Source organism: Zootoca vivipara, chromosome 6 (genome assembly GCF_963506605.1).
Source record: "Zootoca vivipara chromosome 6, rZooViv1.1, whole genome shotgun sequence".
Classification (NCBI taxonomy): domain Eukaryota; kingdom Metazoa; phylum Chordata; class Lepidosauria; order Squamata; family Lacertidae; genus Zootoca; species Zootoca vivipara.
This window is the reverse complement of record NC_083281.1, coordinates 86,483,208-86,508,235: the sequence shown is the minus strand read 5'-3', so window position 1 is coordinate 86,508,235 and position 25,028 is coordinate 86,483,208. Positions and strand designations below refer to the sequence as shown.

The following is a 25,028-nucleotide window of genomic DNA, read 5'->3' as shown; positions in this document are numbered from 1 at the left end:
CGGGGTGAGCTCCCATTGCTCGGTCCCTGCTCCTGCCAACCTAGCAGTTCGAAAGCACATCCAAGTGCAAGTAGATAAATAAGCAAGTAGATAAATAGATAAGTAGGTACCACTCTGGTGGGAAGGTAAGTGTTTCCATGCACTGCTCTGGTTCGCCAGAAGCGGCTTAGTCATGCTGGCCACATGACCCAGAAGCTGTACGCCGGCTCCCTCGGGCAGTAATGTGAGATGAGTGCTGCAACCCCAGAGTTGGTCACGACTGGACCTAATGGTCAGGGGTCCCTTTACCTTTAAGAAGGCAGACTGGATGAGGCCCCATTTACCCCCATGGAGCAGTCTCCACTGGATCTCTCTCTCTCCTTATGCCCTCATTGCAAATGTATAGACATAGAACTTTTTCACGTTATACCTATTGAAAAATTTAGTAGAACCAGAAAACCCACAGGGCTTTATATCATGCCAACAGAATGATGTCTCTCCCCAAATGAAAGTATCAGAACTTCCTGGTTTGGGAGGAGGAGAGGAGGAGGAGGAGGAGGAGGAGGAGGATTTTAATCTAAATTACCCATCCACACCATAAACACACGGACACCCTGGAGGGCAGAGTGAAAGTGAAATTGACCGGGCCTAAACACTGTCTACTCATACTTAAGACAATATTGTTTTTCATGACTTTGGTGCTATATTTGATGTTTTCTGAATTGGGCCCTCCAAATTGTTTTTAATATTGTGCTTTAATGCTATAACCTGCCCTGGGACTTTAGGGTGAAGGGCGAGTAATACAAACATACATACATAAATTTACTTGCCAAATTAAATCTCCCTGCCTTTTAACAATGCCTGCTTCTAAGTAAATGTACCCAGAAGGGGAGCCTTATATGAAATTCTGGTATAGAATTTTACTCAGGTGGCTGAGGGCGGATATTACTAATTACATCATGCATTTGTTAAATACTCTATATCCTGCTTTTAATGCCAGTTATTAAAGTAAGTTTCAAATATGGCAACAGTAGATCCACTCTAAACTATAAGAGGAATAACACAGGAACATTAAAACAACCTGTCCTCAGATGTTAAAGTGTTCGGCAGCCAGATTTTTTTAAAAAGGAAGTTATATCCAGCTAAGTCCTAATACTCAGAGTAGATCCATTGAAATTCATGGACCTAAATTAGCTATGTCCATTTTTTAAAAAAAAGAGTTTTTCCTTTTCCACGATCAAGTGGTATATAAATTTCATGAAATAAATAAAATGCATGAATTTCAATGGGTCAGCTCTGGGTAAGGCTTGCCATTGGGTAGTAACCTGGAAAGCACAGAATGAGGCGGAGAGCCTAGGTGGCACAAAGGGACTGTACCATTACAAATTGGGTGTGGGTGTGCTTGTATCAGTTTTGGAGTCCTCTTGTATGCAAAATGGACTCTCCTCCCAGGCGACAAAGGAGCACAGAGGAAATAAAAGCTAAACACCTTCTCACTACTATTATTGCTATCAGTGGGTGGGCGCATTCCAAAGTAAGATCCCCCCCCCTCCACTTGTGGTTTGAAGTGACACTGTCCACTCCAAGACCTTTTTCTATTTTGCTGTGCAGATCAGGACTTCTTGCACCCTCCGGATCAGGCACCCCCAAACTGCGTCCCTCCAGATGTTTTGGCCTACAACTCCCATAATCCCTAGCTAAGAGGACCAGTGGTCAGGGATGATGGGAATTGTAGTCCAAAACATCTGGAGGGCCCAAGTTTGGGGATGCCTGCTCCAGATATTTTGAACTACAACTCCCATCACCCCTGATCACTGGTCATGCTGGCTAGAGCTACTGGGAGCTGTAGTTTAAATCATCTGGATGGCACCCTCCCCTCTTATCGGACATAAAGATCTGGAAAATGTTACTAGGTATATGACTTGATGGGGGCAAGGACAAGAAGAAGTGTAGGTTTTCTGTTCTAGCTCATCTCGACAAAACTCTAAACGGTTGTATTGTTGGTTCTGAATCTATAGCAACAAGAAATGAATATTTTCTTTAGTGTTTTAAGAATGTAGCATGATAGCTTTCGGGTTATATCAGACTCTCTGCCAGACTGATGCATATGGTAGCTCTGTGATACTCAGAAGGTTGCAGAAGCCAGGGAGATTGAAAATAAGTGAAATGTCGCTGGTTTGATTCTTGCAGGCTATATTTCTCAAAAAAAAAAAAAAAGAACAACACAAACCAAGCATGTATAATTGCGACCCAAAAGCAAAGGCCACACAACAGTACACCTGTGACCCAAAATCTGGGAGGCAGAGGGACAGGTGTGCAATGTTTTGAGTTTCAGGTAAGCTTTCCGTCTGCTGAAGAATGCTGTGACATCTGAAAGCTTGTGAACTCACCTTCCAACTTAACTTGATAAAGTGCTATCCATTATTGGAAAAATATGTGAGCTGCCACCTTTTGGTACAGAGTTCACACACACACACACACACACACACACACACACACACACACACACACAAGTTAAAGTTTATATGTCAATAAACTATAGCTCCAGGGGTCAATTTTATCTATTAAATGTATAACCCTTACTGTATTTGCTGCCACGCAAAATCAACAGAGAATTGAGGGTTTAGATTCCTGAGTCTCCACATTCAATGTTTAATACCTGAAATTATGCATGGTGTGGAGAAAGCGGATAGAGAAAGGGTCTTCCTCCCTCTCTCCTAACACTAGAACTCACAAATGTTTGAAGATTCAGGACAGACAGGTGAAAGTCATTATTCGCCTAGTGCAAAGTTAAACTCTGGAACTCACTCCCACAGGAAGCAGTGATAGCCACCAACCTAAATGGTCTTAAAAGAGGTTAGGGCAAATTCACAGAGGACAAGGCTACCAATGGCCACTAGCCACGATGGTTATACTCAGCTTCCACCTTTGAAGGCAGCAATGATTCTGAATACCAGTCGCTAGAACCCACAGAAAGGGAGAGCGCTCTGGTACTCAGATCCTGTTTGTGGGCTTCCCATTGGAGCAGCAGGTTGGCTGCTGTGAGAAGAGGGTGCTGGAATAGATGGGCTATTGGGCCTGATCCAGCCGAAGGCTCTTATAACACCCGCAGGTCTTCCTACATTTGCAATGGACACTTTTAGATTTAGCAACCATTCTACTACAAGGTGTCATTTTAAGTCCAGATTTGCAAATACAGTACTGTACTGGGGATCAGGGACACACACGCCCCCTCAATGATCCAGAAGCCATTTAAGCCGCCTGCAACATTTCTGCAAAGACCAGCTTCTGCTGATGGGGCAGACAGAGCCAGAAGTCAAAACTGCAAATTCAACTTGAGACTCAGGCCCTGCTCTCTCATCACACACAACTGAAGTTGTTTTCGGACTGTTACCACCTGAAACTGCAAGAGGACGGGGTTGAGGTTGGGGAGGAATTTGTGTAAAAAATTTTTTTAAAAAAATGCCAGAGTAACCTGGAGAAAGGATCAAACTCCAGCTTCATCTTTGCTTCCTGCATCCAGGGATTTGCCTATTTATTTCTTCCTGGGCCTCTCAGTCTGAAGCAGGACGCCAGAACAAAGGCTATGCAAGCTTCAGAGTGCTGCAGAACGCTTTCTTGGGGAGTCACAAAATGCACAGAACCTGGTCTGTGCTTTTGAGCGTGTGCATTGAGTTATTTCCCCGCCTCTTAGCCTGGAGGGGAAGATTTTGGTCTCAAGCTGGCCTGTTTGTAGATAAACGCATCCCTAGATTAGTTCCTCCCACCCAACCCCAATTACAGGATTTCATTCCTCCCCTCCCCCGACTTCCTTCTCCCCGTTTGGGCTTTTTCCAAGCTGCCTTCTCACCTGAAGGGACCGTGCTTCGGTCGCAGTGCCCATCCTTCAGCAGTCGGTCCCGGATCTCCCAGCTAAACATCCCGGGGTTTTCTCGTTTGTACTCTTCGATTTTCTTCTCCACGTCGGGAGTAGCGACCTGCTTTTGGGATCAATGCGGCGTCGGGAAAAGATCCGAGGTCGGGGGGGGGGGGGAAGGAAGTGGTTTGCAGTGGGTGGGGCAGAGGGAAGAGAAAGAAAAAGGATTCACTTTTAAATTTAAATTTTTTGGGAGCGGGTAAAGGTGTGCCCTCGCTTGGGCGCACGGGCCTCTCCATTCAAAGGATTCCCAACTTAACCCTACTCAGGGTCGACCCATGGAAATTCATGAAACTTAGCCAGCCAGGTCTGTTAACTTCAGTGGGTCTACTTTGAGTAGGACTATCAATGGCTACAACCCCCTCTTAAAATAAATAAAAATACATATATAAGATCCGTTAGTCTACAATTTATTCGAAGGGTGCTTGCATCAAGCCTTGGGGGGGGGGGTTTCCCAAATCCCCCCACCTCCCAAATCTAAACTACTCAGCCCCTCTCCTTAAAGGCTTCTTTTAAAAAAGCCCACCCCCTTTAACCGGAGGGTCCTTATTTTACAACTTTGGGTGGTTTCCTAGGCCAAACCCCACAAAGAGCCCAATTTTTTCAAGTCAATATTTTACTGTACAGTACCTCTCTACGCATTTACCTAGGAGTAAACCCCGTTGTACGCCGCAGGACTTGCCTTCCGAGGAATTTCTCCTACGGATCGGGGCTTCGCGCGAGGGCTTACTTGAGAGTAAGGGGACCGGTCCAATTCCACCCTGGGATCCTTACTCAGAAGTAAAGTCCCATGGATTTCAATGGAGCTTACTCCTGAGTAAGCGTGCCTGGAGTCGGACAGATTCCCCGCCCCAGCCTCTAGCTTCTAAAGATACAGTATACTGTATATACATTTTAAAAAAGAAAAAAAGAAAATGACTCCGAGTGTGAGCGATTATAAATTAGCTGCAAATATCATCCTTTATCCACTCTGCTCTGATTTATGGTTGTAAAGTGAGATCAAATGAGGATCTGACAGCTTTCGCTTTTCTCTCAGTAAACGCTTCCTATTTTGAGCTGCCTGTCGGAGATGACGGGACCCATCGCCCAGAGGCTCATCTCTTGATAAATAACCATGAATGAAAGGGTGGGGGAGGCAGGGAATGCAGCCGGAGGGCCCCGATCCGGGGCACGTCTCCCGAGAAAGAGCCCGTCCGAAAAATCCTTCCTCAACGGACCACAGCTAAGAGCCACGATACCGCGCAACTTTCATTTTCTTTTTCTTTTTTTCTTAGTCGGAAGTAAGCCCCACTTGTGAGACATAACGAGCAAACTGAAACGTTCTGTCTACTCAGATCCCGTGGGGCTTTTTAGTCCCCAGGTAAGCAAGGTTAGGGTGGCAGCTTCAGGAAAATATAGCTCCGTATTGTTTGCACTGGCAGGCAGCAGCCATGGCTCTCCTGGGAATCAGGTAGGGTTTTCTCTCAGCAGCCCTACCTGGAAAACCGGGACCTTCTGAACATGGAGTAGAAGATGCTCTAGCTTTCCCTTCGCTTTCGGGGTGCGTCCCTCCAAACCCAGTTAAGAGGTAGGGGAGAAGAGGTGAAGGCTACCCCCCCCCCCAGCGCGTGCGTGCGTGTGTGCGAGCCCGAGGTAGCCACCCCGGGGACTCCCACTCACTCACCCTGGGTTTGCTTCCACCGATGGCTCCTGGGCGGATGGAGCCGGTCTCCTGGTACCTGCAGAGGATTTTGGAGACGCAGCCGTGGGAGACGCGGAGCTGGCGGGAGATGACGCAGGGCCGGATCCCGTGGTGGGCCATTTCCACGATCTTGTGGCGGATGTGGTTGGGGAGGGGTCTCCCGTTGATGAAGACGCCGCCCAGCTGGTTGACCCGGCCTTGGCCCAGCGGGGTAGAGACTGCGAGGTAAAGGAGAGAGAGGAGGCAAAAAGTGATTTTCACCTGCGGGTTCCCTGGGGGGGGGGGGGGCAAAGCCCTTATCACACTTTAACCGAGGTAAGGCTGCCATCCTCTCTACCTACCCCACATGAATTTAACCGGATTTCGGACCAGACCCCTATCGCTGAGTAAGTCCCGACCGAACTATCAACGGGGCTTGCTTTTGAGTAGACCCGTTTATTGGCTAACAGCATAAGTGGATCTCTGGACCAGATCCAGCGCAGTCTCCCTTTGTGATGGGGAGCGGGCAACACCTACTTTTTTACTCACTTCGTTTTATCCATATATCACCCGTAGTTATAGATAACTTGCTGGATGTATAAGGAAGCACCTATATAATCTAGATACCGGTATCGCCTATTTGAATTTAGAGACAAACTTAATACCGGCAAATTTATCACTGTCTTGAGATGGGAAGAAGGTGAAACGAAGCCAATCGGTTTTTAATTTAGTACTGTACAGGCGCACTCAATGCACTCAATACAGTTACTCGGAAGTAAGGTCCCGATTCAATTCACAGCGCAGCTGGAGAAAACTAAAGAGGGCGAGGCCGTTTCTGACTGAACCCGGTTCAAGTTTAGTTCCGGACTCAAATCGTGGCTGATGTTTATTTTATTTTTTAAAGTGGGGCGCTGAAATATAAAATTCACAACATTCTGTTTCCCGATCCTAACCATGTTTGCCCGGAAGTAAGTCTCTACTATTTTTATTTATCGAACTGATATCTAAGGGGACGGGAATGAGCGGAGGATTTTACAGCAATTCGGTTAACACAGAAGCGCCCATCACCGGCGCGTTTGGTCTGGATGCGGAGGGCTCCAACCGTGGACCCACTCAGGGGCCTTATCCACAACCCCTTAACTAAAGACTTGGAGGAAAGGGACTATTTTGGGGGGTGTCCCCCCTCCCTCTTAGGAAATTGCGCCCCCCACAAAAAGTTTTATGGTCCTTACTGATGCGGATTCTGGATGAATAAAGCTCTGCATGAACCCAGGTCCAGTTAAGCAGGAATCAATTCTGGTTACAATGAAACGTTATGAAGGTGAGCCTTCCTAAAATATCTCTGTCCCGTGGTAACACCCCTCATTTCAAAAAAATCTCGCTTTTAAAAATCAAAGGGCTGTTTTATGTTCAAACGACACGCATGCACGTGAAACACCCCTCTTTCTTCTTCCGAACCCCTCCTAAGAACCATACCAAAGTCAGGGCTTTGGGATCGCGGTCCCGATCAGAATATACTTCCCTGCTTCAATTAAGAGGTCTAAACCGAGTCGAGGCCCAAATGGTCGGCACTCTGTGTATGCGTCAGAGACAGCTTACAAAGACAGGTTTGAGAACTTTCATTGAAACTGGCAAGGCCGTGTGCTGGGGCGGGTTCTTCTCACACTCCCCCCTGAAAACATATTTCCCTGCCAGCTACTGCTTTACACGCTCTTGCTCCAAGAATAAGCCGCACGGAACAAAGAGGAACCTCTCCTCCTTAGGATCGCGCTGCGCGGCAAACACCCACGCACGCAACAGCGTCCTAGGCTCCAGCTCCTCGGGAGTAAAGCCCGCTTCATTCAGCCAGCCGTGAACTCCCTCGGGATAAAACATGCCCGGAGGAGCCCTCAGAAAGGAAGGCTTTTGAGGGGCTTCCTCTCGCGTAGACATTGCTCCCAAGACTCTTTTGGAGCGAGTTCCTCCCTTTAATGTCTCTAGCGGAGATCCGAACCTCTTTTCCCTGGGAGTTTCACTGAACCCAGGAGGAGAGCGGCGCCCGGTTCCAGGGTTTTCCTCTCCCCTGGTTCATTTTAAATACAGGACGTCGGGGGACCATCGAAAGGAATGGACAGCGTTACCTTCGGGCCATCCCTTTCTGTGGGTCTTCCCTGAGTAAGTTGGAGGCAAATACCAGGCGCTTTCTCGCTTTCCCACAGATCGGTCTGCGCCAGAAAACTTCTCAAAATGCCCCTCCCCTCCCCCCTTAACCCCAATATATATTTTATAAATGGTTCCCTGGGCGCCTCTCCAGCTGAGCGCGCAGACATCTGTTTGCGTTTCCCCCTTAGCTGCCTTGATCTCTATCTGTGTAAGGTTGTCCTTTTTCGTCTTCTTCTCTAGTTTGGCCTACCCGCGCCCCCTGCAACCGCCAACGTCTTCTAACCCCCTCTCCCCAAACCACTACATTTTGATAAGCTACAAAATGTCCTTTCTCCCTCATCCTTACCCAGCTTGGAGAAAGGCGCCGTTATAGAAACCTCATTCCCCCCTTTCTGTGACTTGTTAGGCTTGAAAACAGCCAAGGTTGGGGGGGGGAGTGTGTTTGTGTTATGCATTTCTGTTCAAACATATACTGTATGGAGACACACACTCATATAAGGAATACCTGTTCATCTTTACATAAATCAATTTATATGCATATATAGAAAGGGTTCATTTCAGTATATATAAATCAGGGATTATCAGTATTTAGTGATTAACCAAATCATAAATGGGATCCAGGGTAAGCTCGCTTTTATATGATGCTGTATATGATGCTTTTAAACACATATACAGATAGTTCTCACATAAAATAAAAGTCTATTTTATACATATGCACCCTACCCGATATATATATATTAGAGTATTCCCATAACCAAATCTGAATTATGAAAAGTGCCCACCTTCCCAAGCGCTCCTTCTTAGTACTCCAACACTTGAATGAGACCCGGAGAGAACTTCCAGATATAAATATTGCTTTAAGCGGGTATTTAAAGTCACATATCCCCCAATTTTCTGGTAGTGGAAAAGTAGACATGAATTTTATTTTGAGGGGTGGTGTGAGAGAGAAGTATTCGGGTTTCTCCCCCCCCTTTTCTCCCTCCCCCCCTTCCTCTTTTTAATATTTCTTCCTCGCTTCGCGGATGGTGGCTCCCAGTCACATTTGGAAATTGGGGTGTGTGGAAAAAAAAAAAGAGACTCTGGGATGGGTGTGTGTTATATGATGGTGTCTCTCCCCCCCCCCGGACTTCCACTCTTCTTGGCAAAGAGAGGAAAGTCGATTCCAGTCCTCGCTTGGCGGTTTAATCAAGAATCACGCGCCGCTAATTCGGAGTCACTCGGCGCGCGCTGTCATTAGCCACAGCTCAGCCTCGAGTGGGCTCAGCCTGCCTGCGAGAGGCGCCTGGACCGGCCGCCCGCTCCGCCTCGTCATTATTCCCCATCACGTTGTGCAAATATTTTGGTAATCCCCCTGATCTCTTTTTCCCTTTCCAGCGCCGCTTCACTTCATTTGCTCGCAGAAAAGGAGGCCCTTCACTCCAAATCCCCGCGGCGTGTGGGTTTTTGCGCAGCCGGCGTGGGTCCCCTGCCTGCTCGCCCCCCCACCCCACTGCCAGCTCGCCCACTTGAGCACGCTCTCGGCTGAGCGAGCTTTGCTTTAATAAATGCAGAGAAGGGGACCCGGAGTTTGTTTAATTCTGGTTTGGTCGCCAATCAGGGGACCTGTGGTGGGGCGGGGGAGAGACTGAAGAAAATTGTGTGGGTTTTTTTTTTTAGGGAGAGATGTCGGAAAGCCGCTTTCTAATTACTTCTCGCTCTCATTCAAATAGAAAGAGAGGGGGTGGGTGGGAGGTTGTAGAGGCGAGAGAACGTGGGAGTAATTGACAAGAGAAAGTGACAAGTTCTTTCCGAACCTTTGGCGCGCCCAACGTTCCATCGCAGACGCGCCGGGTCGCTTTCACTCGCTTTTCGTTTTTAAACCGAAAAATATCATCGCCGGACTTTGGTATGGGGTAAGGGGCGGTGGAGGACGAACAAACATTTTCATGCAAACGGAAAGCAGGGGTAAAGGAAGGGAGCCAGCTGCGCAAAGTTCATTGAAAAGCCCCTTCCTAAACGGTCTGACTGGGACGAGTAAATAGCAAACGAAAACATCCCACATCATATAGATATAACAGGACCACAGTTTGGAAAATTGGTGTCTCTTTAGGATTTGGAGGGAAACTTATGAATGCCCAACGGCAGCGAGAAACGCCTGACTCCTTCCATCACGCGCAGCCTGGCTTGGAGAGCGAAAAAGACCCGCTTTGTCCCAAACGCGCCTACCCTCGCAAGCAGGCGGTTGTAACCGCCGCCTTTTACTCAGGAGTAAGCCCAGCAAGAGGGCTTCCTCCCCAGTAAAAGGGGACTGGGTTTAGGACGGTTTCCAAGCATGCTTTAAAGACAAAACTTCCTTTTGAACAAATGTCTTTTTCAAAATTAAGAACACGGGCTGAAAGTTTAAGAGAATAATGGCTAAAAGTTTAAAAATGAAATGAATCGGAAGGCCCCGCTAAGAAGGAAAACCAAACCCTAACATTTTTATTTTTTAATTGAATTATTTTTTAAAAAACAAAACAAAAACAAGTATCAAACCTGGGAAGGAAAAATGAGCCGCCTGCTTACCTTCTAAAGGAAATCCGGTGCGGGGATAATTCTGTCCGGGTGCTGGGCGCATCATCCTTGGTACTGTCCCAGGGAGCGCAGCCATACTCCAGACAAGGCTGCTGGGATGAACGGGTGGGTGGGAGGGAAGGAGGAAAGGGGGGGCGCTGGGATGGAAGGTTTCAAGTCGAGAAAGCCGGAGAAAAAAAGGGGAGTCCAAATCTTTGCAAGAAAAAAAGTGTCAATATAATTATTATTTTTTAAAAAAATGGGGTGCGGGGAGAGAGAACGTGGAGAGAGACAGAAGGAGAGAGGACCCCTCCTCTGGTCTGTCCCCTCTTGCAAAACCTCAGCCACTCGCCTCCCCCAAAGCCCCCCCAGTGATTTTTTTTTAAATGAAAGGGGGGTTTGAAATTGAGCAGCTGGAACTGAGCTTGCGTCCTTTAGGAATGCGCGATGAAGACTGTGGAGTGAAAGCGAGCAGAGGTTGGATTTCTTTAGAGGAGGATTGTGGAAGGTTTTCTCCCCCCCCCTCCTTTGCCTCCTTCTTCCTTCCCCCTTTCTTCCCTCACTCTTATTTTGCGTGCGTGTGTTGCTTCTTTTTGGGGGGGGGAGAAAGGGGGTGTCTGGTGATGACTGCTAGGATAGGAAGGGTTGGAAGTTGTGAAGACGGGTTGAACTTTGGCGCATCGGGGGAAATGGAAGAAAGGAGGCCGAAACAACTCTGATAGGCTGCGGAGTGGGGATTTCCTCCCCCCCTTCTCCCTTCTAAAAACCTCCTTTTTTTATTCATGAGCGCAGAGAAGGGAGATTTAACTCCGAGGCCTGGTAGCCAATCGCAAAGGGGCTGGTGTGTCCCCCGCTTCTCCCAGACGTATATCTAGAGGATTTGTTTTTTTAAAAGTGGGGTGGTGGTGGTCTCTCTAGGAGAGAAAACGGAATCTTTCCCTATATATATATATATTCTTAAGTGTTGGCATTCCGATCATTTCTTTTTAAAAAAAACTTTCCCAAAGTTTACCTGGGGAGGCGGAAGAATGACGTCTCTTCGCTTCCCCCCCCCTCCAAGAAAACAAACCACCATTTCGTCAAAAGTAGTTTTGCCACTTCCCAGGACAAATGAGGGTTTTTTTGGGGGGGAGCCAGGAAAAGGGGAGAGAGTGTGTGTGGGGGACCTCAGCACTCTTCCCCTAACTCCGGCGCCCTAACTCCTCCAGGGACCGCTTCTCTGCCCCCCAATTTATTAGAATAGAGGTTTCCTCGCAAAAATAAGCCGTCATTTCCCCGCTAAAGGGAGTCTCAGTCTAGGAGGGACATCAATTCTGTCCTAAGGAGAGGAAAGTGATAACCGGGAACCCCCTTACCTCAATCCAAGTGGAATACAGCCTTGAACTTGGGGAGAGAGACCCGTCCACATTGAATGCATCATATACAGTATGTATAATATATATTTGAGAGACAACGTCTCCAACAATAGTGTTCAGAACAGCAGGAGCAGATAAGATTCGCTCACATTTCACACGTCGGGACCCACAACTCTTCCAGTCAGTCGAGAAGGTCTTCCTGCCTTCACACCTGGCAGGTACCCGCACCCCCCCCCCGGAAAATGACTTAAGGGCAGCTGTGAGTCGAGGAAGGGACCCTCGTTTAGCTTTAAGCAGCTGGAGAACCGCTCCGCTCGGACCTCTGGGCAGGAGAGGGCTTGCTTCCGAGTAGAACTTGGAAGGCAATAGACATTTGTGCAAAAGAACAAACACATCAGTACTGTACTAGGATTTACTTCAGAGTAACAGCATGGTTAGAAGCGAGCCAGTGGGTCGCTCAGCCCCCTTTAAGTCTCTTTCTCCACCCCATATAATTTCTTGAGAGTTAGACACTCAGGTGTAAGGTCTACACTTCTCTTCCCCCACCCCCAACTTGGCGAATCGATTTTTGTCGGCTGCTGGTTTCTTGGGGTCTTGAAACGCGAAGATCGCAGCCAGGCAGCCCGGATCCTAGCCACGTGGATCTGGCATTAAGGCCCCACTCGTGTTACCTGAAAGCGCTTAAGAGGCGCAACCCGATCCTATAATTCATATATACTCCAGGGAGGGGCATGTTTCAGTGAATCTGGTGCGTTCGTGCGCGCGCGTTTCTCTCCTGCGCAACCTATCCGGCGAACAACAGCCCGGGAGCAGCCAAATTCCATGCACGTTTACTCAGAAGCGGGCTCTGTTGAGTTCGATGGGAACGGCTTCCCGGGAAGCGGAACCTAAGGATGGCAGCCCTTTCCTATGCACGTTCTCTCGGGAGTAAGTCCTAGTGGGTTTCACGGCACCTAGGATTGCAGCCCCCCATCCTATACACGTCTCAATAGGAAGCACCACCGAGTTGAACGGGGCTTATTCCCCCCCACAACCGAGAATCATTTTCTGAAATGGGAAAAAACACACACCACCCTCTCAGTCTTTTACCCAGAACTAGTTAAGGTTGCCTGCTCCAGCTTTTTCTTAATAATTATCATTGTTAACGCATATCCCTTTCCCAACCGGAGTACAATAGCTAGATCTTTGACATTAATAGCAATAGGAACAAGAACATTTGAACCATCTTTTTCTAGTCGATTTGGTTTGTTTGGGTCAATTTAGCCCAGGCGTTTTTCAAGCAGCTACGAGGTTCCTCCTCTCCTAAACAGCGATCATAATTCTCTGAGACCCAGGACAGTGGCAGGGGCGGAGAAGGAGGGGTGAATGCAGCTGGTCCCCCCTTCCTCTGAAGCTTTAAGGAGGATGACTCCATCCCTCCTTCCCAGCGGGCACCGACGCCAAAGCTCCTAAGTGTCCTTTGTTCCCCCCTTCTCTCTCTCTCTCTCTCTCTCTCTCTCTCTCTCTCTCTCTCTCTCTCTCTCTCTCTCTCTCTCTCTCTCTCTCAAAAAACAAAACAAAACCAACAACCCCTAAATCGGGGGAAAAAAACTTTTTGCAAACTACACTAAATGGAAGCCAAACACCTTTCCTTTTCCTTTAGCTCGTTGAAGCAGCTAGTCTGAAATTATATACACCCCCCCACACACATTTTCAAGCAAATGAGCAATCAAACACAAGCTTATTGTGTTAAACCTTTATCCTGATTTTATATCTGACCAGCGCCTTGGGCATCTTACTCGTTAGACTTTCCCTCCCATTAACTGACTTTGTCGATTGATGGGAACCGGAGCTCTTCCCCGAACTCAAAATGTTTTCAGAATCTTCCTGGAAATAAGCGAGAGGTTCCTTTTCCACCACCGCCAAGTGATAGGGGGAAATGAGAAGTTTGCATAAACAGGTATATTTCTTTTTGAAAGTGTGTGTGCGCGCTCGCTCGCGCGCAATATATATATATATATATATATATAAATAAAGATAAATAAATGTATACCATCCATAACTGATCCGCTTCCCTCTCCTTTGACACTTAAAAGGGTAGCTACATTATTATTATAAATACACGCCCCACTCCTCTCGACAGCAAAGGTATGTATGGACAGCCCGCTGTTTCCTCCCAGTGGACCCTTCCGCGGGAATAGGAGTGGGCTGGGGCCTCGTGGCTCCTACCGAGAGGGAAACCACTGAGGTGTATTGTGAAGGGGCGGGGGGGAAGACTCCTGTTCACACCCCCAACCCCAATTCTCTTGCACAGCCGTGGGATGAAGGAACTGATGGTTCTCTCGGAGCTTCACTGATGCAACGTCACAGTGGTATTTATTCGTTGGGGTAAGAAGGACGCTCAGCCCAGCGCTATTATCAGTGCAAAGGATTCCCAATTTAACCATAAATCGCGATATTCCACAGAACTAAAGGGGAATGCAGTTTCGATAACCTTTCTCATCTTCTCTCTCAAAAGCTCAACGAGACATTAAATTTCACCCCCACCCCCGAAGGATTTCAAAGAAGACATCGCTGGAGATAAGAGCGATAAAAATAAGATAGAAGCACAGAGTTGGAAGGCACTCTGAGGGTCATCTAGTCCAACCCAAGGCCATGCAGAAATCTCAACTAGATCACACATGACAGATGGCCGTTCAACATCTGCTTAAAAACCTCCAAAGAAGGAGAGTCCACCACCTCCCTAGGGAGTCCGCTCCGCTGTCGAACGGCTTGCACTGTCAGAAAGTTATTCCTGATGTTTAGTCGGAATCTCCTTTATTGTAACTTGAAGCCATGGGTTCGAGTCCTACCCTCCGGAGCAGGAGAAAAACAAGCTTGCTCCATCTTCCACGTGGCAGCCTTTGAGATATTTGAAGATGGCTACGATCTAGCGATAAGCTCGGTAAGGATGGCAACGGGGAGACAGGTGTTCTGCGTAGGCATCAAACGCGAGTAAAGGCTGAATTATCGATCTCGATAGAGAATAAATAAATAAATGCAAAATATTCTGATCTCATGCGGACTCAACGGTGGGGCTCGATCCAGAAAAAAAATCAATCAATTTAAAAAAAAATATTTCAACTGGTAGGATTAAAACACAGGGTTCACGCTCGCGTTGAAAGAGAGGGGGTTAGATCTGACTGGGACGTGAACTCAAGTGCAAAGACTGCGCAACTTTATAGAGGCCATCCCGGAACAAGGAGCTTGCGTGGGAAAACCCGGAATTCATGGAGAGCAGCGACGCTATCGCTTGAGGACTGAACGAGACTGTTTTGTGGCTCATCAAAGTCTGGATTGACTTACTAATGACAGGAGGACTGTGCTATCAACCCCTGTTTTGGTTTTTTTTACTTGTGACCGAAGCCATCACCCCCTGTAGATTCCTGCCTTTCCTTTCCTTCTGACGTCGCTGGTCAACCACATGCAGACTGCAGTATATTCCTGTAATTCAGGATATACTGTAACACTTATTCCCTGGGACGCGCCGGCATTCCACAAAACCTTATGCCACGATAACATTAAGTCTTTGAGGTGCCACAAGACTCCTTGTTATAAGGCCGTCTGAGGAGCTGGTCCAGAGCTGTGTGTCTCAGATCTGGTTCAGCATCCTGTTCAGGCACGGAATAACTTCTGACTGGCTAATTATCCCTGGCTGGAGGTCCCATTTGGATCCCAAACCACGCACATTCCATGGGGAGTAAATCGCAGCAGCTTTTCAGTGAAACTGTACTGGTTTCTGTACAGTTGCTTTCTGAGCCACGTGCAAAAAGTCATGGAGAATTTTGCAAAACGATTCCATCACAGCGTTACTAACCATGCATTGCTAACAAAATCATGATTATCATTTTTGTTTACTTATTGCTGCAATGATATCCCTCCTTTTTCTTCAAGAAGGCACACATGCTTCTCTTCCTCCTTCTTTCATGCCTTCCGTCCTCTTTTAGCTCGCAACAACCCTGTGAGGTAGGCTCGGCTGAGAGAGCCCCAAAGTCACCTCGAGTGAGCTTCGTGGACGAATGGGAAATTTGAACCATGGTAGTAATAACACTCCTCTCCAGATGTTTCCTTTGGGAGTCTGGCTATTAAATAAGGAGGAGAAAGGATTGAGCTTTAGGCTGCTGAATGCACAGGTGAACCCAGTCCTCTGCCTTCTCCAATATAGAGAAAGGACCGGACCCCTCGCCTCGGCAGCAATGCCTAGTGGGAAGGGTTAATAATCGCGGCTGCCACCCCTTTGGAGAGGTGGGGCTGCCTTCTTCTGCTATGACAGGTTAACGACTCCTTTATCAACTCCCCTTCCCATTCTATATTAGGAAATCGGAGAACACTAAATTTTTTTTGGGGGGGGGAGGATAAGCAATTTAGAAAACGCCACGCTTAAGGAAACTCTGTGGCAAATTGGGGAGGGGGAGAGAGGAGATAAAAAAAAGAATATCCATGCGTGTGCCCAGGGTCTCCTGGTGGCAAACAAATTTCATTTTATACATATTTTCCCCTCCCCAACAATTAAGAAGCCTGGGGCGTGTGTGAAATGGCGATTTCACAGCTGAAGCTGGCCAGAGGAGAGGGCCATGGGAGATTTGGAAGACGGGGCGAGATCCAAAGAGGGGTAAAGATGTTTTTTCTTTTTTCTTTTAAGAAAAGAAACATTTCCCCTTTTTTTGCTGGCTTCTGTTATTATAGGTTTTTGCGCAACAAACAAACAAACAAACAAACAAACAAACAAACAAACTCTTGTTTGGTGAACCGCCTGACGCTCCTGAGAGGCGGCTTAAAAGGAAACAGAGACCCTGACGGGAACTTTGCAGCCCTGAGCGCGTTTTTAATCCAGAAGCCTTTCTCTCTGCAGTGAGAGCCAGTGTGGCATAGTGGTTAGAGTGTCGGACTAGGATTTGGGAAAGATCAGGGTTCAAATCCCTCCCACTTAAGCCATGAAGCTCACTGGGTATTACCTTGGGCCAGTCACTGCTTCTCATTCTAACTATCTGACAGGGTTGTTGGGGAGATTAAAGGAAGATGAGGAGAACTTGAAGCACGTACTTTGAACTCTTTGGAGGAAAAAAAAGATACAGTATAAAGAAAAGAAAAGAATGAATGACAGGGGGTTTCCCCTAGGGATCCGTGACGCAAGGGATTGGGGCCGCAGGAACACTTGACCTTCCTGAGAGGAAGAAATGGAAAAGAAAACGGAAAATGGAGAGAGAGAACCATCTAGGCTTCTCCCAGCTCCTTGGAAGAAAGGTGCGATATAAATGAAGTTAATTGTTTTAAAGTGGTATTAATATTGTCATTTTAAACTGCTGTTAACTGGCCCTGGGAAGATACAGCGAAAGGGGTGTGTCTCATGGACTGCAAGAAGATCAAACCTATCCATTCTGAAGGAAATCACCCCTGAGTGCTCACTGGAAGGACAGATCCTGAAGCTGAAGCTCCAATACTTTGGCCACCTCATGAGAAGAGAAGACTCCCTGGAAAAGACCCTGATGTTGGGAAAGATCCTTGTACTAGGAGAAGGAGACGACAGAGGATGAGATGCTTGGACAGTGTTCTCGAAGCTACCAACATGAGTCTGACCAAACTGCGGGAGGCAGTGGAAGACAGGAGTGCCTGGCGTGCTCTGGTCCATGGGGTCACGAAGAGTCGGACATGACTAAATGACAACAACAACCCAGGTCCTTGGAAAAGGTAAAGGGTAGGGACCCCTGAATGTTAGGTCCAGTCGTGAACAACTCTGGGGTTGCGGTGCTCATCTCGCTTTACTGGCCGAGGGAGCTGGTGTACAGCTTCCTGGTCATGTGGCCAGCATGACTAAGCCGCTTCTGGCAAACCAGAGCAGTGCACGGAAACGCTGTTTACCTTCCCGCCGGAGCGGTACCTATTTATCTACTTGCACTTTGACGTGCTTTCAAACTGCTGGGTTGGCAGGAGCAGGGACCAAGCAATGGGAGTTCACCCCGTTGATCGGCAAGCCCTAGGCTCTGTGGCTTAGACCACAGCGCCACCCTAGTACAACACTCTAAACACTACGCTATACTGGCTTTCTTAGTTGTGATCATTAAAGATAAGGGATATACTCTGAGTAAATTCCCTTTGGAGGAATTTTCTGTCGTCCCACCCACCTAATCGAAAGAAAGCCCCATTGAGTTGAATACTGCTTACTCCCAGGAAAATGCGCTGCATAGGATTGTCACCAGGTCAATGCCATTCTGCTTGAACTCAGGTGGTTAAAAATCATTAAAATTCCATATTCTATATGCCCTATCCCTGATCCCAGCAAATCTCTCTCTGTGGTGTACCAAGGAATAGATTTTAGTAAAGCAAGCTTCAGTGAAAGGCAGCCCTCATATATATATATATATATATATATATATATATATATATATATATGCCATTAAAATAATGGCAAGAAATTGAGCTCAGCCCTAGACACATTGGGTTCAAGGGAGATTTACGTCTAGGTGAAATTTGCACGGGATTGGACTGCCACCGCTTGCAATCCTATTCACACGTACTGGGGGTAAGGGAGTGGAACTTACTTCTGGGTCAGCCTACATCGGATCGGGCTGGGATCCTGTCCACACTTACTCGTTGCGTTCAATGGAACTTTAATTCTGGTTAAACATGCATCAGAGGGTAGTTTTATAGATAGTAAGCTCCATTGCACATTTATTTGAGTGGGAATTACTTCTGCGTAAACTTGCACAGGAAAGGGACGTGGGTGGTGCTGGGGTCTAAAACACAGGGCTTGCCGATCAGAAGGTCGGTGATTCGAATCCCCGCGATGGGGTGAGCTCCCATTGATCGGTCCCAGCTCCTGCCAACCTAGCAGTTCGAAAGTGAGTCAAAGTGCAAGTAGATAAATAGGTACCGCTCCGGCGGGAAGGTAAACAGCGTTTCCATGCGCTGTTCTGGTTCGTCAGAAGTGGCTTAGTCATGCTGGCCACATGACCTGGAAGCTGTACGCCAGCTCCCTCGGCCAGTAAAGTGAGATGAGTGCCGCAATCCCAGAGTCGTCCATGACTGGACCTAATGGTCAGGGGTCCCTTCACCTTTACATAAACCTGCATAGGAGTGTGTGGTACGGTACATTTCACTCCTCCACTTTCTATTTTCTCTCTGCTTCCTCAGTCAGATTCTCTTCTTTCCATCACTGTCTCCCTGCTTTCTTAATCCTTATGGCATGTTTCTGGGTGATAAAGATAGCTGATTGGTCCTCTTTAAATAAACTTTACTGCTAGGATATTTTATTTTAAAGTGGAGGGGGGCACCAGGCATATTAAGACATTTAGGTGGTCAATCTCCATAACCTCTCTCCTGCACTTTCTCTATTTTTCTCCCCAAATCAAACTGCCTCATATGTGGTTTGAACTATCATGTTCCCACAGAAAAGACAATCTAGAATCGTAGAATTGCAGAGTTGGAAAGGACCTTGAAGGTCATCTAGTCCAACCCCCTGAAATGCAGGCATCTCAAACCTCCAAGGAATGAGAACCCATGGCCTTCCAAGGGAATATTTTCCACTGTTGAACAGCTCTTACTGTTTAGTTGGAATCTCCTTGTAACTGGAAGCCATTGCTTCAGGTCCTACCCTCCTGAGCAGGAGAAAACAAGCTTGCTTCATCCTCCATGTGACAGCCCTTTAGATAGTTGAAGATGGCTATCATATCTCCTCTCCATTTTCTCTTCTCCAGCTGACACTCCAATTCTCTCAACTGTTCCTCATCAGGCTTGGTTTCCAGACCCTTGATAATCTTGGTCAGCCTCCTCTGCACACGTTCTAGCTTGTCAATATCCTTCTTCAACTGTGGTGGCCAGAATTGGACACAGAACTCCAGGTGAGGGACATCCCTTGATCTGAGCACTAGTTTTCTGTTGATGCAGCCTAGAACAGTGTTAGCTTTCTTTGCTGGTGCACCACAGTGTCGACTCATGTCCAGCTTGTTGACTAGATTCCTTCACCGTCTTATATTTGTGCAACTGGTTATTAATGCCTAAATGTAGGAATTGATGCTTCATTTCCAGGGACCTGGGATCCTGATCTGTGGAGTTCTAGAAAGACAAGCATGTTCAATTTTAACACAAAATGTGAAGCCAAATAGTAGACCTACTCGGAGTAGACTCATTGAAATAAATCAGGCATAGGCAAACTCCGGCCCTCCAGATGTTTGGAACTACAATTCCCATCATCCCTAGATAATAGGACCAGTGGTCAGGGATGATGGAAATTGTAGTCCCAAACATCTGGAGGGCCAGAGTTTGCCTATGCCTGACATAAATGGACATGGTTCGCTTAGGTCCATTGATTTTCAGTGGGCCTACCCCTAGTATGACTTAGTTGGGTACCACCCTATTTAATACAGTAGTTCTTGCAATATACTGGGAGAGTTCTTATCCAGGCAACTGAATTTATATGATAGTTAGTATTTTATGGATAAATGCCCTTTGGGTACCTAGGTATTTCCGATGAAAGAGGGAAATGCTTGGGTGGCATCCAAGTGGTACTCAGAGTAGACCCATTGACATTAATGGACCTGGTCACCATGTTGGTTATTTTACCCTGTTCTCTAAGCCAGGTGCTGGGAACCTTTATCCTTCCAGATGTTGCTGAACTACAGCTCCCCTCATTTCTGGCCATTGGTTATGTTTGTTGGGGCTGATGTAAGTTGTAAAAAGGTAAAGGGACCCCTGACCATAAATTGTAGTTCCCCACAATTGGTCTGGGCCAATAGGTCGCAGACTCTGTAAGATTCATTACCACCTCTTTCACTCACTAGAGCATCTATCAGTTATCCTGGTGCTTCAGCAAATGACATTATTTCTCCTGCTTTAGGGGAACGCCCCCCCCCCAACCAACCCCTCAGAGCAGTGCTCCTCTGACTTCTAAAATGACCAATAAAATTACTCAAAAAAGTTATGATTTGTCATGGGAATCAGACCGAAGACTGGAGATGTATCACTTATTGCAATCGAGCATCACACATGTCTGATCAGATCTACCGATACAAATGGCAGCACCATTCATAATGCTCCATGGCTAAAAGATGGAGGAGATGGAAGAGTCAGAGCACCCTGAATGTAGAGATCTAGCACATCTGGGAGAAATGCTTTTTACAAGGAGTTGCCCCTGTGGGATGTAAAGCTAGGTGCAGTCAAGTCACAACAGTTCCTAGAGTGACCACATGGAGGGACACCTGACCAGGTCAGCAGCAAAACTTCCTGCCACTGATCTGGGATGGGCTTCCTCTACACATGTAATTGAGATGGGCGTTACCTGGCCAGGTAAAGTCACCGGGCAGCGGCCATTTCACTCTCTTTGAATCCCGACTTCAGAGAAGCAGCCCCCTGCCCCCCCGCCCCATCTATGGGAAAACCTGGAACCTGGACCTATAGTCTGAAGTGGTATATTCTGTCCTACCTCTTTGCAGTGGCAGGACAGAATCCCATTATGTACAACAGCAATTCTCCCCGCTTGTGATTCCCATCACGTCCAGCATCTTGCTCTCACAGTGGCAACCAGATCTCTGGCAAGCAGAATTCGAGCACAGGAACAACACTCTCCTCCTGAGGTTTCCAGCAAACTGGCATTTGGAAGCATTGCACTGACAGTCTGGTATAAACCCACCTCTACTATTGCCTCAGCAACGTGTTGCAGAATACACCCCCAAAAGCAATACACCAACTCATTCCCAGTTCGCCTGTCTGCTGCAGGAGGTGACGGGTGTACCTCCAGCGAGCCCATGGGACTCTCAATTGCGGCACCAAATCCCGAGCGCAGCCGTAATAGGATGTAAGCTTGTCCCCTTGTGCAATTACCTTATCGGAGCATAACATCTCTGGAATGAGCAAAAGCATTGTTTTCATTAAAGGCGTTCAAAACAAAACAGACTGCTGTAAGAAGATGCCCCTTGAATCTCTTATGGGCTTTGAACTTCTAAGGGGCTTTGGGCATAGCCAAGACAGATGGGGACATCTGCCCCTATCTCCAAGGATCTGGGTAGCAGCTCCCCATCAAAAGCAGATTACCCATGAGGAACAGCCTCCTCAAGTCAGGCAGATATCACCTTTGCAGCCTTGTCTCCATATACTGATTTTTAAAATCAGGATCTAAGACGGAAACCAAGGGACGCGGGTGGCGCTGTGGGTTAAACCACTGAGCCTAGGGCTTGCCGATCAGAAGGTCAGTGGTTTGAATCCCCACGACGGGGTGAGCTACCGTTGCTCAGTCCCAGCTCCTGCCAACCTAGCAGTTCAAAAGCACAGCAAAGTGCAAGTAGATAAATGGGTAATGCTCCGGTGGGAAGGTAAACGGCGTTTCCATGAGCTGCTCTGGTTCGCCAGAAGCGGCTTAGTCATGCTGGCCACATGACCCAGAAGCTGTACGCCGGCTCCCTCGGCCAGTAAAGCGAGATGAGCGCCGCAATCCCAGAGTTGTCCGTGACTGGACCTAATGGTCAGGGGTCCCTTTACCTTTACCTTTAAGAGGGAAACCACATTTTATTTATTATTTTATTTTAAAAATTGGTATACTGCCCTTAATCTGAAGATCTCAGGGCAGTTCACAAGATAAAAATACAGGATTAAAGCACAAAATAGTTGAAACGAAAACAAAACAATAACCCTCCTTCCCACCAACACATTTAAAAGACTGCAGGGAACCCCTGCAGAAAAGGGAACCACTCAGCCACCCTCCAGAGCTCTTATGAAGGAGGCACACTAAGAAGGTCCTCAGATGATGATCACAGAGTCCAGGGCAGTTCATATGGGGAAAGGCGGGTCCTTGAGGTATTGTGGTCCAGAGCAGTTTCAGGCTTTATAGGTCAAAACCAGCACTTTGAATTGGGCCCAGAAACTATTTGGTAGCCAGTGCAGTTGGTGTAATATGCTCAAACTGTCTTGTCTCAGTGAGCAACCTGGCCGCATAATTCCGCACCAGTTTTCAATTCATATTATGCTTGCATTCCTGGTGTTACAAGGGTTCCAAAAGGTACAAAAAGTTTCCAAAATGTGTGAGGCAGAGATTTGCCCCTCTTCCCAAACGGAGCTTAGTCTATCGCCATCACATGGATCAGATATGGGCTGACATGGAGCCTGTGGCTGTGTGGCATAGTGGTTAGAGTGTTGTCACATAGTGGTTAGAGCATTGTTGGCACTGGTTCCTGCCCTGCAGATCCCTTGATCTGGAACTAGATCAGGCATGGCGCCTTTCTTCATCTTCAGAGGTTCTCTTCTTAGTGTGGTTGGAAGAGGGTAAAAATAAATAAATTCTACAAACCTGACAATAGAATTTGAAGGGACCCCAAGGGTCAACTAGCCCAATACCCTGCAATGGATCACAGCTAAAAGATTTCTGACAGGTGGGATCCAAAGCAAGAAAGCCCACCACATTCTGAATAAGTCCATTGCACTGTTCCTAAAGCTCCTCCGTTCAGGGAACTGAGATTGTGTGTGTGTGTGTGTGTGTGTGTGTGTGTGTGTGTGTGTAACCTCTTTCCCACCCCCCAGCTCAGTACACCTGGGCCTCCCGTGTTGAAAAGGTGTGCAAGAATTGAATGGGAGCCTGCTTGCCTATTTGTCTAGGTGAATTAAAAACACAATCCCACTTCCCCAGAGGGATCTCTCGGTCTACATTTATGCATTTCATAGTCTTAACTTGTAAAATAGGACCCTTTTATGGTTACATAATAACTTCCCTCTCTCCCCATTTGAATATCAAGGCTTCCTGCCCTCTTTCAGATTCTGGTCTCCTACCTGAACTCAATTCTTCAATATATATATTTTTTGTTGGCCATTAATTCCTTCATCACGGAAATGAAATTCGTTTAATTCTCTATTGGGGTGGCTGAAAGAGATAAAAGTATGATGGCAATGGAAATTCTCCCCCCCCTCCCCATACTGCTCTCAAGTAGCCCCCTGCCTTTCCCTCATTCATAACAATGTTTTGCTCACCTGGGTTTTAAAAAGACACCCTACTCCAAGGAAGCGTCTTGCTTTTATTGTATTTTTTAACACCATTATCTTCACATCTTCCAAACAATTACAAATAAACAAATAATGTGTGTGTCTGTGTGATCGGAATGGGATAAGAACAGGAAAACACGGGTATTCCAGTGGGATGGGATGGAATGGAATCAGATATTTAGTCCATCCCATCTCCAGATCTTTGGAATCAGGAAAGGTATCACCAGGTAGGCCTGAAACTCTTGTCAGTCAACACTGGGAATATCTGAGCTGGGTGGAACAAGACCCATGCATTGGTAAGGTCCATGCATGGTCCATGCACTGATAACCATGGCTGGGTCTCCAGCCATTTTTTGGACTACAATTCCCATCATCCCCAACCACTGGTCCTGCTAGCTAGGGATGATGGGAGTTGTAGTCCAAAAACAGTTGGAGACCCAACTTTGGGAAATCCTGGTCTACACTGACCAGCAGTGGCTCTCCAGGGTTTCAGGCAGGAGGTATCTCCAAGCCCTATGCGGTGATGCCCTTGGAGATTGAATTTGGGACCTTCTGCATTCAAGGGTATGGCACCTTCCTACACACAGGAGCAGGTGACTGGGGAGATGCTACCCCTCTGCTGAGAGAGTTGTGGTGCTTGCAAATGGATCACAGTCTAACTTGTGTGGTTGTTGTTTGCTGGGCAGAGAACAAAAAACAAACACACACAAAAAACCAACTGTGACTCATCTTGAGCATGAGCCAGTCATCATAGCCAAGGTGCCACATGGAAGTCTCTGGCCCTGTGGATACTTCTCCCATCAAAACACAATTTAACTCTCATGGCCGCCAACCAGACCAAATCATATTATAACTGCATTAAGGGAAGCCTAAGCCTCTGCTTATTAGAAAGCGATTCCAGAGGAACATGATCAGAGAGAGAGAGAGAGTAGTTTTCAATTCATATTATGCTTGCTGGCATGGAGGCAGCATTACTGATGTTCCAGGGGCTTCCAAAAGGTACTTTTAAAAGAAAATGTGCGAGGCAGGGATTTGCCCCCCTGCCCAACAGAGCTTAGTCCTTGTTACCCGCTCCACCCCTAATACTGACCTTGGGCCCATAAGCTGGTGCTTGCTTTGCATGCAGGATCTCAGGGCCGGGGGTGAAATGAGCCTTCTCCCCGGTCTCTGTACCTAGAGAACCACTGCCCACTGGGGTGGTCAAGACAGTCCATATGGGATATGGTGCCAAATGGATGTAGACAATGGTTTGGGCAATGTGAAAACCATGAGTTGTGCAACAATGGGAATTGTGGTTTGTGCAATGTGGAAACCGTGGTTTGTACAATGTGGAAACCATGGTTTGGGCAATGGAGCCTCCATGTTCAAAAGCAGCTGTACAGCTGACCACTAGGGGGCCAATGAGAGGAGAAAGCTGCTGCTGTCAGGCCCTGTTTAGAGGCTTCCAAGGCATGCTGGGCTTCCC

The 25,028-nt window shown here is 47.2% G+C and overlaps 1 protein-coding gene across 2 annotated transcripts in view; it reads right to left on the bottom strand.

Annotated features, from left to right (window-relative positions):
- The window catches only part of PAX7 (paired box 7), a 142,846-nt gene extending 132,520 nt beyond the window's left edge, over positions 1–10,326 (bottom strand). For both annotated transcript variants that reach the window (XM_035118987.2, XM_035118990.2), the window contains exons 1-3: positions 10,242–10,326; positions 5,559–5,794; positions 3,830–3,959 (exon numbers count right to left, since the gene is read on the bottom strand). In XM_035118987.2, the coding sequence (XP_034974878.1) occupies positions 3,830–3,959; positions 5,559–5,794; positions 10,242–10,326 (451 nt within the window). The remainder of the gene's footprint in view (positions 1–3,829; positions 3,960–5,558; positions 5,795–10,241) is intronic.
- Between the last annotated feature and the right edge of the window lie 14,702 nt (positions 10,327–25,028).